The following is a 15,995-nucleotide window of genomic DNA, read 5'->3' as shown; positions in this document are numbered from 1 at the left end:
TTGCGAAGCCCAGATATAATTTTTAGCATAATCCAACACCAGATGTCCAACCTGCATCGTTATTAATAATAATGATATACTGTCAAGAAATCAAACAAAACAAGTCAACTCATGGTCCCACAAACATTAAACAACTAGGAGTGTGAGTTATGCTAACTTTTTACACTGCAAGTAAAACTGACATTTGTCTTATTGACTGACAGAAGCCAGGCTGCCATATCGCACCATCGGCCTCTCTGGCCACCACCAGTAGGCGGTAGGGTAAAGTGTCTTGCCCAAGGACACAACGGCCAGGACAGAGAGCCCGGGAATCGAACCGGCGACCTTCCGGTTACAGATGAGCTTCCCAACCTCCCTGATCCACGGTCGCCCGTCAAGAAATAATCTTGATAATACATTAAAAATAATAATAATGCTGTATGGGAAAGCTAGACAGTAACTTTAGTACATTAATAAACCAGCAGTTTTCTGTGGGTTAAATGTGTGACTAACATAGAAACAGGCAGAACATTTGCTATTAAGTACATTTGTATTACCAGAATAAATGTATGTATAATGTGTTGTTACTTACCTGATACACACAAATGCACACTCGGTAAATTTCCCCCCACATTTATTCCCTCTGTGCTGTGAATCTCTGGTCTGTATCGTCCTGACTCGTCTTCATCCAGTTGAATCAGCATCATCATTTTTCCCTAAGATCACCTGTTTCTGTCTGTGATGAAAGATTATCCTTGTGTCCTTGAACCATCTCAGGCTCTCTGATGCCTTTAACTTATATTTAAGTGACACAGTGAAGTTTGAGCCTGTTGCAGCGTACACACAATCATCCTGAGAGCCTTTGAAACAGAAAGATGAGATTAGCCATGTTAGAAAGGCTCTGAACGATTGTATGTCAATTTATAACATTTGAAGGACATTGTGTTATTCATACTAAATTCAGGGCTGTACCTAAACTTTGTTCCATCTACAGACTTCTTACAAATTAGCTCCAAAGTAGCTGCCAAGAAATCACGATGCAGATAAAAAGTGTCAGACACTAACATTTAATTTCTGTGTGCATGAGCAACGCTGCTTTGCAAAGGTGTCCACATAGCATAGCTTGAGTTAGTACACAGCATGTAAACACATTTTCTGCATGTACAAATATATTTGTGAGAATTTTCAAAATCTCCATAGAGATGTTATATCGTGTTTTAATTTGATAAATCATTGACAATCAGCTGATATTTCACATTCTTCTCAATAATGTCGACTACTTTAGAAGCTGACTACTTTTAGATTGACTGGAACTTTTTGAGATCACGACAATCATCATGACATTGCTAAGAAAACAAATATACCAAATGTGCAAAAACAGTTCTCAGTAAAATGAATTTTGCAATCACTAAGTCGCTTTATCAGAGTTTCACTTTCTGTCAAGGGAACAGGAAATCAATCATCTTATGATTATTTTCCTCAGTAATAATAAGAAAGTAAGCCTCTACGTTCATTCTGACACACTACTCAAAACTGGTTGGGTGTCTTTTTTCAGAGCCACTTGCTCTAAACCTTTCATTTAGCATGAAATGTTGTTTTCTGGAAAATCCCTTTCATAACTTTACATGTGCAGAAAAGAATTAAAGTATTTATCTTTATAACTGTCATGTGGGAATGTGCTTAATTTCATGAAGCCCAAGTAATGCATGGTCTCACCAAGAAAACAGTCAAAAAAGCATCAGCGATGACAGACAACAATACATCACGTGAAGATCGCATATAAACGTTTTTGCTTGACAGGGAGACAAGTGACTGTAATCACAAGAACTATGATGAGGCAGTGTGATGTTTCAAATAATTAGAGTTACTCATTTAGTCCAATAATGAACACTTTCATTCTTTGTGTAGTACAGGATTACTACAGTTTATTTGGTGGGTCACTTTTGGGTGAATGATACTTGTAATTTGTAAATATAATGATCAGTTTTTTAAAAGAAGCACAATTGTTTGATGTTTTATCTCATTTACTGCATCTACATGAACTTTGAAATGTCAACCTGATCGCTCATTTAAAACTCCCTCAAATACAACAAAACTACACCTGACAGCATACAGAGATGAAGTGTAGCGTACCTGTGGAGGCAGTGATGAAGCAGCAGAGCAGAAACAGCGATGGTGGCAGCAGAAGCCATCTTCTTCACCGTTCTCATCACATTAAACTAACAGCCGCTTTCCATTTTAGAGGCTGTTTCCTGTCAGAGCATGGCATCATCATGTTTATGTGAGTGGGCATGTGTGGTTTTGAAGGGAAGAGGCCTCGTCTGCTCTCATAGATAAAGTACATAATTTCGTTCCACCTCATGTTAACATGTGATGTGAATGGGTGTGATGTAAGTGGTGTTGAGGAAGTGAGCATCAGCGCCCTCTGCAGTTTGCGTGTCGAAGTGCAAAAGCTTACAGCACCTGGTATTCCCAGGCGGTCTCCCATCCAAGTACTGACCAGGCCCGACCCTGCTTAGCTTCCGAGATCAGACGAGATCGGGCGTGTTCAGGGTGGTATGGCCGTAAGTGAAAGTCTAGAAAAAGCGACAAAAATGTTTGACTTCCAAATCGTCCTCTGTCACTTTAACACTGAACATGTCTTCTTATCGTGATATTACTGCTGGAAAAGCGTTTTTGCAGCTCAAATTTGAAGCTGCAGTTAAGGTTTGCATGTTTCGCTGTAACGGTAAATGGCCTGTATTTGTATAGCGCTTTACTAGTCCCTAAGGACCCCAAAGCGCTTTACACATCCAGTCATCCACCCATTCACACACACATTCACACACTATGAAGCTTAGCACAATAATATATATCAAAGTGTGTGACATTTGCCAGCTATAAAAGGTCTTTTATGTAGCTATGCTCTCGCTTACGGCCATACCACCCTGAACACGCCCGATCTCGTCTGATCTCGGAAGCTAAGCAGGGTCGGGCCTGGTCAGTACTTGGATGGGAGACCGCCTGGGAATACCAGGTGCTGTAAGCTTTTGCACTTACACACACAAACTGCAGAGGGCGCTGGTGTTCACTCAGTCTCTCAACATTACTCTATGCTATTAAATTTGTATTCCGCATGATAATCAGCCCAACAAAATAAATAATCAAATTTCTAACATTTGTGTTAGCGTTTTAGTGTGAGGCAAGAGAAACCAGTGAAACAGTTATTTTATCGGTAACAGTATCCATGGAAAGAAGTCCACCATAAATGATAAAGTTATCCGAAATTATTATTATTGTTATCAGTTTGATGTGAAAGTACAAAATAAAGTTATTTAGTAATTAGTAGTTTCAGCACTTAGCTGTGATAAAGTAGTAAATGTATCATTATTAAAAGATAGTAATTTATTACAGGACAGAGTCAAAGTGGCCGAGAGCACAGAGTCTGCACAGTGATTTGATATAAGTTTATAATGTATTCTTATATTTTGGTGTATAAAACCCAAAATATCAGCTAGTACAACTGTCTATCTATGTGTTTAATCATGATATATTCAAAACAAATACACAGACATTATTTATTTTAACCTGGAAATCTGAGAGACATTTACAGTTATTCTAGTGTGTATTGTAGGACAGAAAGTTAGCCTCATTATGTGCCCGTGCTTCCTAAACACTTTGAGTTGCAACACTAACTGAAATCAAATAAGTGTGACTGTTATTAGCTGACAGACCCTTCCCCTCCTCAGATAAGTAAGACAGTGAGTGAGGAATTCATACTTCATGTATACGTAGATCAACCTGTAGATCCATGAAGTCTAATCTGAGCTGTCTGTTCAATTCAAATCCCTCTTTTCCATGATGTGTGTCCTGTAGTGTACTGTCCAACTACTCTGTCCACATCCTTTCATCCTTTAATCCTGAAGCACTCATCCTCTCTCTATGTGCAGCAAACTCTGAGTCTCAATCTGTTTTCTGTCTCAATTTTTTATTTAAACTGGATCAAATGTAACAAGTCACTTGGATGAGTGACGAAACGTTTCTCCCACTGACAACGCTACGTCCAGATGAACAGAATCAACTTTTTGGGATTTCCTTACCTGGATCATTGAGCAATGCATCAAGTCATAAACAGTGATACGCTGTCAGTATATGCAGATGTCCACAAGGTGGCATCATTACATTACACATGCACGTGCACATAGGCTACTACAAACACAGTTGTGACATTTTACAATTCACATGCACATGGAGTTTGATGTTTTACAGTGAAGGGAATCACTGGAAGGGTTTTGGGAGTCGGCCCACACGTTCTACTACTATAAATGTGACTTATGACTTCCCTGTGCACTTTTTAATCACTGCAAGCATCTGCACATGATCTGAACTTTGATTATATGGATTTTATATACATCCAGCATGTGGTACAGAAGCAGCAACAAATATATTGTCCAGTGCACAGTTGTGGGAATCTTTAAATCTGAAAGAAGAAAAAACACATGAAAATACGCAAATCCTGAACTTTCACTCTCACAGCAAATATACAGCATGAACCCTTCCCACCGAGAAGAGCATATTTTCCCTCAAAACAAGGAGCAAAGAGAGCAGAAAGCTCTTAATGTACTGACACAAAGATTAAACAGTCATTCTTTACAAAGGCGCCCACATTGTACGGCCTGAGTTACTACAGAAGATGTAAACAGTCCGACTTCCTGTCTGTCCCACTTTCTCTGGGTAACTTTTTTTTAAAATCTACTTACAAAACAACAAAGTCTGGAGATGTTTTGATGGTGTTTTAGTTCAATAAATTATTGATAATCAGCTGGTATTTCAGATTAAGGTTTGTACATCTGGTTTAATCACTTCATGTCAACCACATGCTCATTATTATTTATTCAGACTGTGTATTTGAGGTCATTTCCTTTAATCTGCCAATTTGTTGTGTGCAGCCAGTTTATCCATTTAACACGAAGCTGAAAAACATAAATGACTTATAGCTGAGGCTGGATGCTGGTGATTGCATTATTTCAAGTCGTCTCTCTTCAGGCCACAGTGTGTACAGATGCCAGGTTTCGGGATGTTGCTCGGCGAGTTGCTGTTTTCAGCCATATTGCTGGTATTGCCAGGTAGTTGCTGCAGGTAGCGGTGTTCATAATAATCAGGCTGTTCCTGTTCTTGATTGCTCCACTGCAAATAAAGCTCCCTCTCATCTGTTAAAATAAGCATAGATTACAAATCAGACCTGGAGAAACACCATCCTCTGTTAAAGTGTTGGTAAGAAAAAAGGTAAAACCTGCTATTACTGAGAAAAAGGCTTTGATGGGGTTGTGTCAACTAAACACAAAAGGATAAATAAAAGGATAAATAAAAATAAGTTGATCTCCTTTGCAGTAAACATACACAACTAAGACAACGTTGTGGTGTGCCGGAGTTACATGGTTCATGTGGAGTTTGGATCAGACTGCATGTGACCCTGCAGTTTTAGGCCGCTAAATCATTATGTCAGTAAAATTTTTAAAAAGGCTCCAGTTAAGTGTTATCATCTTAAATAAGTAAGAGCATTGCTTGCATTTGCAGCATGGCTTTTTTGAAAGATCAGGTTTAGATGCCTCGTCCACAATTTAACAAGATTTTCAAAATATATTTGAGTGATCTGCAGTTTGAAATGTCTTTAACCTGCTACCATTACATTAACTTAAGTCTAAATATAAATATAGTAGTCCTAGCACTGCACCTTGGGGAGCTCCACAAGTAACCTTTCAGAAGTTTAGACTGAAATGAAGCTTCTTAAGCAACTAACAGATTATATGCAGTGGTTTTAAAATAACTAAAAAAATAAAAATAAAATCTCACCGTTTAGTCGCACATGCTTTTTTCGTCTGATCCGGATACAACAAACGATGACAATTAGGATCAAAATCAGAACAATACCTGATGAGGATGAAAATAAATTGTATTAGACATGTAAAGTAAAGAGTTTTTGTATTTGAATCCTGTGTTCATTGCTTCAAGCTTAATTGCTCTGCATTTCAGCAATGCCACACATGTTAAAATGTAAGGATTACACAGAAGACACAACATACCTGCTCCACCACCCACTAAAACCCAGATGCTAATTCCAAATATTGTTTCAGAGAAAACTTCAGGAATAAAACAAGAGAAGAAGAAAAGAATCTTATTATGATATGAGCTCACGAACATTTGGAAAAAGGCAAATTTAAATGTTTGCAGAGTTAAGTAATACTTACCAGGCTTATAGCAGATTTGTTGAACAGGCAGACTGATCTCAGAGCCGATGGTGTTAGAAACATTGCAAGAGAAATGGGAGTTTGCCACGTCTTTGGCTACTCTCGTCACCGTCTTCCCTTTTTCTGCCAACTGTTTACCATCCTTAAACCATTCAATCTTCTCATTCTGTGGGAGAAAACACAATTAGTAGATTAGTTGAAGGCTTAGAGTGTGTGTGTGTGTGTGTGTGTGTGTGTGTGTGTGTGTGTGTGTGTAGTTTTTTGTTTCATTTTGTTTTTCTTGTTTTTCCAGTGCACGGCTCAGAATATAAGAGTATTTTTCTTTTTGTGTGTGTGGTGACTCTGTACAATTAACTGTGGAATTAATAATTTGACAGACAAATTCTTAAATACATTTCAGCATTTTATTCAGTGGGTCGTTGTCTTTGTGTCTTTTGTAAAAAACTAAACTAAACTTAATTAATCAAAATTTAAAACATGAGGCAAAGAGAATGATTGCCAACAGAAGCCAAATTCAGCTGAAATTAGATTAGCTGTATCCCATTTTATATATTAAAATAATATGTGCACATAAATCTTGCTGTTTCAGCTGCATTTTACAGTCAACACAGTTCAACTGCTTGGTTTCAGTGGAGGGGAAATGAGACCTTTGTCCACAGATTCTTCAGCAGCTTAATTATAAGTTGTTTGAGGAACTCACTGTTAGGATGCCTGGGTCGTCGACCCAGGGTTTTTGAGTTTTTGATATTATTTATACTTCCTAGTTTTTGGTTTCTTTGAGTTCCGTCTTATGGCTTATGTCTCTGTCGTCTTTAGTTGCTCTGTCTCCCCTATCACCTGCATCCCCTTGTCTAGTTCGCGTCTATGTGTATCCTAAGTTCCTATATCCCCGTGTTCAGTCAGTGTTTGTGTCTGCCCTGTTCCCACGTCTCTGTTCCCTTTGTAGTGCCTGCATGTGAGTCTGTGTCTTTGTTCAGTCTGTGTTATGTGTTTCCTGTTTTACTTTGAAGGTCTCTGTCTTTTCTCAGTGTGTTCAGTTTGTGCTTCTTTGGTCTCGTCAGTTCTGATTTGCCCCAGCTGTGTTTCCCTCCTGTTACCCATTCCCTGATTGCTCCCTCTGTGTATTTAAGCCCTGTGTTTCTCTGTGTCCGTGTTGCGATCTACCGTTTATTTTGCTGTGTGTTTTGCCTGTCCACCGGTGTAAGTTTATTTTGAGTTTTTCTAGTTATGTCATGTTGCGTTCAGCATTAAAGCCTTTTTGAGTTCACGTCTGTCTCCGGAGTCTGCACCTTGGGTCCTATTCCTGACTGCACACAGCCTCACCTAACACTCACTACATGGAAATGTCAATAAAACATGAAATATTGTCCTCACCTGACCAACACTGCAAGTAAAACTGACTCTTGTCTTATCGCCTGTACACGTCATCGTCACATTGGGCTTCTGCACACGGTCTGAGTAAAGAAAATTTGATTATATCAACATTATATGAACTGCTGATAATACATTAAAAAAGTAATAAGACTGCATCACAAAATTAGACAGTAACTTTAGTATATCAATGAGCCAGCAGTTTTCTGTGGGTTAAATGCGTGACTAACATAGAAACAGATAAAACATTTGCTATACATTTGTATTACCAAAATGAATGTATGTATAATGTGTTGTTACTTACCTAATACACACAAAAGCACACTTTGTAAATTTCCCCCCATAAATATTCCCTCTGCACTGTAAACCTGTGGGATGTATCGTCCTGACTTGTCTTTGGTCAGTTTTGTCAGCTTTAGTGATCCAGTTGAATCAACATCATCATTTTTCCCTGTGGTCACCTGTTTCTGTCTGCGACTAAAGATTACGCTTGTGTCCTTGAACCATTTCAGGTTATCTGATTCCTTCAACTTATATCTAAGTGGCACAGTAAAGCTTGATCCTGTTGCAGCGTACACACAATCATCCTGAGAGCCTTTGAAACAGAAAGATGAAGAAAGAGATTAGCCATGTTAGCTGTAAAGAGATCACAATGCACAAAGAAAGTATCAGGCACTAACATTTACATTCTGTTTGCAAATTGTAAAATATTTCTAACTTAGAGGGGACATTAGCAGGCTGTAAACATAAATATACCAAAACTAATGACTTTGTGCACAGCATTAAACACATTTCCTGCATGTCCAAATGTCTCTGAGTGGCTTTTTTGTAAGAAATTACTAAAAACCCATCAGGAGATGTTCGATACGTTGTTTTAATTTGATAAATCACTGACAATCAGCTGATATTTCAGAATAAGGTTTTTGTCTTTTTTGGTCTTCCCAATAAAAGTCGACTACTGTAGAAGATGATCACGTTTTTAGATTGATCTCTGTGTAGGTTGAGTTCTTTTAATCTGCTACATTTGTGCGTGCGCTACAACAAGTTTATACACTCGCTGTGTAGCTGACAAATGTCTATGATAGGACAGATCACTGAGGCTCAATGATTGTTATCTCATATCCTGTTGTTTCTCTTCAGACCACCGTGCACATTTAAACATAAACTAAACCTAACTTTAGTTTGTCGTCAGTTGTGAGCACCAGATAATATTTTTTAAAGGCACATGGCATTTCTTCATGATTATGAGACACTGAGAAGACAATTAGACGTACTCAGTAAAATGGATTTTGCAATCACTGAACAACTTGACAGTTTCATTTTCTATTAGGGGAACCCACAGGAAATCAGAGGTTATATCAGTCGTCTGCTCAAGAGTCACAACATTAATATTTTCCAAAGTGATAACAAGAAAATAAGCTTCTTGTTATCACTAATTTTGAGACGCTAGTCAAAGCTGGTTGAGTGCCTTTGTTCAGAGGCAGTCACAAAGTGACTCGTGGGTAATTGCCCCACACCTTTCATGTAGCAAAAAAGGAAGAGAAAAGGCATTATCTTTTAAAATTTTAACCATAAGTTTTCTGTTTCTCTCCATCTTAACCACAAGCGGTTCTCAAGACTCTAACCCAGAGAGCTCTGAGCGTCTGCCCGTGACCGTTACCACTTCCCTGTGACTCTTGCATGCCTTTCCTAAAAAATACCTCTCACAACTTTACAGTTGCAGAAAAGACAAAAAGGCATTTATCTTTATAACTGTCATGTGAGAATGTCTTTTTTTTTTTTTTTGGTAAAAATTGTAAAGATTGTAAAATTCAAACACAACCAGTCAACATGATGCATGACCTGCAAAGAAAACTGTCAAAAGGCATCACTGACATCGTGTGAAGATCACTTATTCCTGTAAATAGTGCTGAAATAATCAAAACATTCAATGTAAAACTAAGAAGAAGTGAAGTGATGCAGTTTATGACTTATAGATTCCACATATGGGGGTGAAGCGCTGCAGCGCTACGCCCCACTCTGTGTGTGGTTGACTTCAACCTACGTGGATTTTGTTACTCATCATTTAAATGATTTTTTTTTAAATTCAAAAGTCTTTATGTAAAGACAGTGATAACTTTAATTAAGTCCAGTCCAGTGAAGACAAACTAGTTTTTCTTTTTAGTCAGCACTGTTCAGTTTCTGAGTCCTCTATTGAGGAATGAAGCCAAATTTGCATTTCATAAGTAAGAAACTGTTAATGATGGTAAATGACAGCGCAGAATAACAAACAATTAACGAGATGAAATTGAATCTAAGTTTTTAAATAAAATAATTATATTTATGCTTTAGTTCATCAACTACAATTAAATGAAGGCATTTTTACGTGGGAGCTTTTTAGTGGGAGCTTCGTACAGAAAAAAAGGACTGCATGCTACATAGCAACAGATCAAATGTCTGTGATATGTTAAAAAATTATTCAGTGTGCAGCTAAACACTTATAAATGATTTTATCTTTCAAAAAAATTTGAATTTTGACACTTAACATTTGAAATTAAAGCCATAAACTTTGGATTTTAAAGCTAATTGCTTATACAGTTCACCAAAAACTACACCTGACAGCATACAGAGATGAAGTGTAGCGTACCTGTGGAGGCAGTGATGAAGCAGCAGAGCAGAACCACGGCGATGGTGGCAGCAGAAGCCATCTTCTTCTTCACTGTTGTCATCACATTCAGCTAACAGCCTCTTTCCATTTTAGAGGTTGTTTCCTGTCAGAGCATGGTATCATCACGTTTACGTGCGTGCGCATGTATGGTTTTGAAGGGAAGTGATCCAAGAGGCCTCGTCTGCTTTCACAGATAAAGAACAAAGTAAGTGTGACACTTAGAACAAAGACTTTGCTTTTTTAGGTTTCTTGCTTCAGCAAATATATTTAAATATAATCTCCAGTTAGAGATGTTCAAGAGGTAACCGAAAACTCAAATACAAACTGTCCTAATTTGGGTGATAATTTGTAATTTAGACATAAAATATAAATGTATGTTTTTCTGAAATGACTTCCTCTTAAAATCTGATAATACAAACTGATTTTTCTTGTTACTGCTACAGCGTCCTTTTTGTTGGTGTTTTTCCTTTCACTGTCAAGCAAAGAAAATGAATATTCCACCATTATTTTGTAAAATTAAAAGTGCATTTTATTTTAAATAATTGAAAATAAACACCTCTGTGAGTGTAATGTGGCCAATAAAGTATGTATTCTTAATTTCAGGAGATTCAGGGTGTCCCATGAAGCAAGATTAATGGGTTATTGAGATAAGCTGAATGTGAGTCAGAGCTCAAACTCTGCATCATGTTGTCACTGAAACTTTTAAGTACTCCTGTTTGGACGTTGATGCAGAAAATGTTATCATGAAGGATACCAACTGAGTACTAATGATTGTTATTGAGGTAGGGAGTGAGTAGCTTTGCCCTCTGCAGTTTGTGTGTAAGTGCAAAAGCTTACAGCACCTGGTATTCCCAGGCGGTCTCCCATCCAAGTCCTGACAAGGCCCGACCCTGCTTAGCTTCCGAGATCAGACGAGATCGGGCTTGTTCAGGGTGGTATGGCCGTAAGGGAGAAAGGACATCCGAAACTGCCTTTTTGAGGCTGACAAAAATGTCCTATGTAACAATTCTAATACATGTGAGTACACGAGAGGAAGACACCCAACAATGAGTTGAAACATTAACTTGTTATTTATTCCTGCTTAAAACAGATTATTATGGATTTCAAAATCTTATTTGGATTTTGTGTGTACCCATTCATTTTATTTATATACACGTCACAGTTTACATTTTAAAATAGACAGAAACTGCTAAATTAGGCACACTTGTAATTATCCAATTTTTTTTGCATTAAAAAAAAATCTAAATCTGTGTTTTATTACTTGTTTACTTATGTTTAATGTCAGAAAAAGTAATAATGATTTAACTTAATTTAACTTAATTAAAACAAAGATAAAACATACATCTTAAGATGTAAATCAATCACTGTACAGGTCACTTAATAATTTACAGACATACATACACATTTCATACATTTAAAGACCTTTATGTGCCATCATATTCAAAAATTTGTATTAAAAAAATAAAATGACTGTTAAATTAGAAATTATTATTAAAATTAATCTCTGGTGGACCGACCACCAACAGGAGCTATTGCAGGTGCAGCAGTTTGGGGTGGAGGCTGTGGTCCGATCTCCGGCTGGTAACACTGGCTTTAAATACCCAGAGCATCACCTCTCTGATGGAGAAGGAGCCTGAGGTAGGTGGGGGTGAGGTTGAGGAACACTTACTGGAGATTCATATATATCTTCATGAAGGTCCAGAGCCTTTGATTGGACGCATTGCCAGACTGTGTGTCAGCAGCAGAACCCTCTGTAATAATAAATGAATTATAAATCCAGAAATATACAGTTGTGTCAGTTTAGGTTTGACATTTTTAAAGGGAATCACTGAAGAGGTTTTGGGAGGCGGCCCACACGTTCTACTACTATAAATGTGACTTATGACTTCCCCGTGCAGTTTTTAATCACTGCAAGCGTCTGCACATCGTCTGAACTTTGGTTATACGAATCTTATATTAGATTTATTTTATATTATGTCCAGTGGTACAAAATCAGCAACAAATATATCATCATCTCTTAAAGTGTTGGTATTACTGAGAAAATGGCTTTGATGGGGTTGTGTCAACTAAACACAAAAGGATTTTTTTTAAAAAAAAAGGATAAATAAAAATAATTTGATCTCCTTTGCAGTAAACATACACAACTAAGACAATGTTGTGGTGTGCTGGAGTTACATGGTTCATGTGGAATTTGGATCAGACCCCGACACCCCCACCCATCCTATGTGACACGACAGAGGTGATTTCTGTAGCTATGTGACCCTGCAGTTTTAGGCCGCTCAATCATTATGTCAGTAAAATTTAAAAAAAAAATAAACCTTCCATTTAAGTGTTATCATCTTAAATAAGAAAGAGCATTGCTTCCATTTGCAGCATGGGTTTTTTGAAAGATCAGGTTTAGATGCCTCGTCCATAATTTAACAATATTTTCAAAATATATTTAAATCATCTGCAGTCTGAAATGTTTTAACCTGCTACCTTAAGTCTAAATATAAATATAGTGGTCCTAGCACTGCACCTTGGGGAGCTCCACAAGTAACCTTTCAGAAGTTTAGACTGAAATGAAGCTTCTTAAGTAACTAACAGATTATATGCAGTGGTTTTAAAATAACTAAAAATAAACAAATAAATTCTCACCGTTTGGCAGCACATGCTCTTTTGGTCTGGTGCTGACACAACAAATGATGACAATTAGGATGACCAGAAGAGTAACTGATGAGGATGAAAATAAATTGTATTAGACATGTAAAGTAAATAGTTTATGTATTTGAATCCTGTGTTCATTGCTTCAAGCTTAATTGCTCTGCATTTCAGCAATGCCACACATGTTAAAATGTAAGGATTACACAGAAGACACAACATACCTGCTCCACAACCCAGTAAAAGCCAGATTTCTGTCATTGTTTCAGGGAAAAACTTCAGGAATAAAACAAGAGAAGAAGAAAAGAATCTTAATATGATATGAGCTCAATACAATGACTACTTCAGTTCATGAAGATTTGAAAAAGGCAAATTTGAACATTTGTACAGCTGATAGTAATTAAGTAATACTTACCGGGCTTATAGCAGATTTGTTGAACAGGCAGACTGATCTCAGAGCCGATGGTGTTAGAAATATTGCAAGAGAAATGGGCGTTTACCACGTCTTTGCCTACTCTCGTCAGCGTCTTGTCTTTTTCTGCCAACTGTTTACCATCCATAAATCATTTGATCATACAAATGTTTTCATTCTGTGGGAAAAAAACCCCACAATTTGTGGATTATTTGAAGGCTCAGAGTTCAACAACAAAACAGTCCTATAAAGAACATACAATTGTCCCAGGGTTTGATTGTTTAATTATCCAATGCTTGTTTGTGGGTGTATTTTGTTTTATTCGTTTTGTTTTTCGTTTTGGGTTTTCCAGTGCAAAGTTCAGCCAAAATATATGAATGTTTTTGTTCTTTTTCATTTTGTGTGTGGTGACAATTAATGAACACAACATTAAGAACTAATAAAAATCAGTAAACACATTTATAATAGCAGAATTATGATTCTTAAACATATTTCATATTTTTAATCAGTGGGTCGAGGCTCTGAGTGTTTTGTAAACATCTCAACTTATTATCGAGCTTAACTTTAAAACACGAGAAAAAGAGAATGATTGCCAACAGCAGTCAAGTGTGGCTAAATTAACAACTCGGTTTATTTTGTTTTACACTTTGGATTATTTTCCATCTTATGTAATAAAATAATGAAGACATAAAAAGTCAAACCTTGCTGTTTCAGCAGCATCTTATTGTTGTTTCTCGTCTGACCACCATGCTCATTTAAACGTAAGCTAAACATGACTTCAGTTTGTTCTTCTTAACCCGCCCCTTAATGATCTTAACCACAAGTGGTACTCAACAGTGCGAACCATTGAGGCCTCTGAATGCCTGCCAACGACCATTACCACTTCCCTGTAACTCCTGCATGAAAATGTGTTTCCTGAAAAATGCCAAAGTTTTACAGCTGCATAATCAAAACATTCAAAGTAAAACTAAGAAGAAGTGAAGTGATGCAGTTCATGACTTATAGATTCCACACATGGAGGTGAAGCAGAGGAACACTGTGTGTGGTTGACTATAAACTACATGGATTATGTTACTCAACATGTAAATGTATTTTTTATGGAATCGAATGTCTTTATGTAAAGACTGATATTTTAAAAATAAGTAGAATTACTCATGCAGTGCAGTAATAAAACACTGCATGCTACATAGCAACAGATCAAGTGTCTGTGATGTGTTAAAACATTATTCAGTCTGCAAAAACTACACCTGACAGCATACAGAGATGAAGTGTAGCGTACCTGTGGAGGCAGTGATGAAGCAGCAGAGCAGAACCACAGCGATGGTGGCAGCAGAAGCCATCTTCTTCTTCACCATTCTCATCACATTCAGCTAACAGCCGCTTTCCATTTTAGAGGCTGTTTCCTGTCAGAGCATGGTATCATCACATGTGCGTGATACAAGAGGCCTCGTCTGCTTTCATAGATAAAGAACAAAGCAAATGTGACACTTAGAACAAAGACTGTGCTTTTTAAGTTTTCTTGCCTCAGCAAATATATTTAAATATAATCTGTGATCTCCAGTTAGAGATGTTCAAGAGGTCCTGTCCTGTCCTAATTTGGGTGATAAATTTAGTTTTTTAATTATCACTCTGTAAGGAAAGTAAATGAAATGAAACTAGAGATGAAATTGAATATCCCATTATGATGTTATAAACTAAAAAAGTGTTTTAATATGTTAAATAAAGTTATGGAATTTTGTTTTTAAATTTAAGGTCATTTTGGTGTCCCATCAGTTTGCTTACCAGCATCTTATGGGGGTGGATGATGCTGTTATTTACCTGTGCTCACTCTCACCTACATGTTGCTGGTGCCATTGTGAGGAACTTGTTTTGGGGGTGTTTCTACTGCCTTATGTACCATCTAACCACTTTTACTGCTCAGGATTGGTGTCACCACATCTACTGTCTCCTGGGTTACTAACTGTCAGTGAGAGAGGCCTCAGTTTGTACAAATGTGGGCTTCCCTGTCTGGTGTGGTTAGTTAGCTTTACTGGGGCATCACAGAGGATGGTACTGGTCTCATTCTCGTTTAGTCTGTAAACCTCAAATTTCCGGCATAACACTAGCACATGCCACCTGCAGAAGTTCTCTGATGACACTGTGGTGGTTGCAGTCACCTACTTCTGAATGTCAACGAGGTAAACAGATGGTGGTTAACTACTGGAGGAAAAAAACAAAGCCCATTAATACCACGGGTGAGGATCTGTAAACAGTGGCCAGCTACAGGTACTTATTGTTAACTTTTACTCACAAATGACAAACTTGATTCAAGGACCAACAGTGATGTTGTGTACAAGAAGTGGGCGACAGGACTGTTTCTTGGAGAAGCTCAGATCCTTTAGCATGTGCAGTAAGATGTTGGAGGTGGCAAGTGGTGCTTACTTGGTATTAGGTTGGAACCAAGTCACAATTGTGAATTGTGACTTACAATTGCCTTGCAATCAAAAGTGTTCATACAGAGATTGTACTGCACACTCAACCTCTGAGCGGCCACTTTTTCACTGCAACTACTTGGCAAATGCAAAGAAGTTCAGTGCAATCACGAAGCATCCACAGATTGTTTTCCTAGCTGCAAGGATGTTGCCATCCTGTATTTTTACGTGTTTTGTTGTATACTTGTAACACGCAGACACTAAAGCGGTCCCGCCAGAATGTCATGCTAAAAAGAACGATTCTTTAA

The 15,995-nt window shown here is 37.6% G+C and overlaps 1 protein-coding gene, 1 long non-coding RNA gene, 2 other non-coding genes and 1 pseudogene across 4 annotated transcripts; 1 reads left to right on the top strand and 4 right to left on the bottom strand.

The window, feature by feature from the left end:
* Positions 1-2,430: 2,430 nt before the first annotated feature.
* LOC111501319 (5S ribosomal RNA) lies at positions 2,431-2,549 on the bottom strand. Its single transcript, XR_002721469.3, has one exon. It is a non-coding gene; the product is annotated as a 5S ribosomal RNA (ribosomal RNA).
* Positions 2,550-2,888: 339 nt separating this feature from the next.
* On the top strand, positions 2,889-3,007 carry LOC111501320 (5S ribosomal RNA). The gene has a single exon (XR_002721470.1). It is a non-coding gene; the product is annotated as a 5S ribosomal RNA (ribosomal RNA).
* A 1,334-nt stretch (positions 3,008-4,341) lies between these two features.
* On the bottom strand, positions 4,342-10,409 carry LOC143414888 (uncharacterized). Its single transcript, XM_076879768.1, has 7 exons — positions 10,204-10,409; positions 7,882-8,172; positions 7,581-7,660; positions 6,207-6,372; positions 6,042-6,098; positions 5,812-5,889; positions 4,342-5,168 (listed from the first exon to the last, which is right to left on the bottom strand). The coding sequence occupies exons 1-7, from the start codon at positions 10,283-10,285 to the stop codon at positions 4,981-4,983; spliced, it is 942 nt and encodes a 313-aa protein (XP_076735883.1). The 5' UTR covers positions 10,286-10,409; the 3' UTR covers positions 4,342-4,980.
* A 645-nt stretch (positions 10,410-11,054) lies between these two features.
* On the bottom strand, positions 11,055-11,173 carry LOC111501322 (5S ribosomal RNA; annotated as a pseudogene).
* A 171-nt stretch (positions 11,174-11,344) lies between these two features.
* Positions 11,345-13,332, bottom strand: LOC143415217 (uncharacterized). The gene is made up of 4 exons (XR_013095856.1): positions 13,280-13,332; positions 13,089-13,140; positions 12,862-12,936; positions 11,345-11,975 (listed from the first exon to the last, which is right to left on the bottom strand). It is a non-coding gene; the product is annotated as an uncharacterized LOC143415217 (long non-coding RNA).
* Positions 13,333-15,995: the final 2,663 nt, after the last annotated feature.

The sequence above is a fragment of the Maylandia zebra genome, linkage group LG23, assembly GCF_041146795.1.
Source record: "Maylandia zebra isolate NMK-2024a linkage group LG23, Mzebra_GT3a, whole genome shotgun sequence".
Taxonomy (NCBI): domain Eukaryota; kingdom Metazoa; phylum Chordata; class Actinopteri; order Cichliformes; family Cichlidae; genus Maylandia; species Maylandia zebra.
This window is presented reverse-complemented; position numbering and strand designations above follow the sequence as displayed.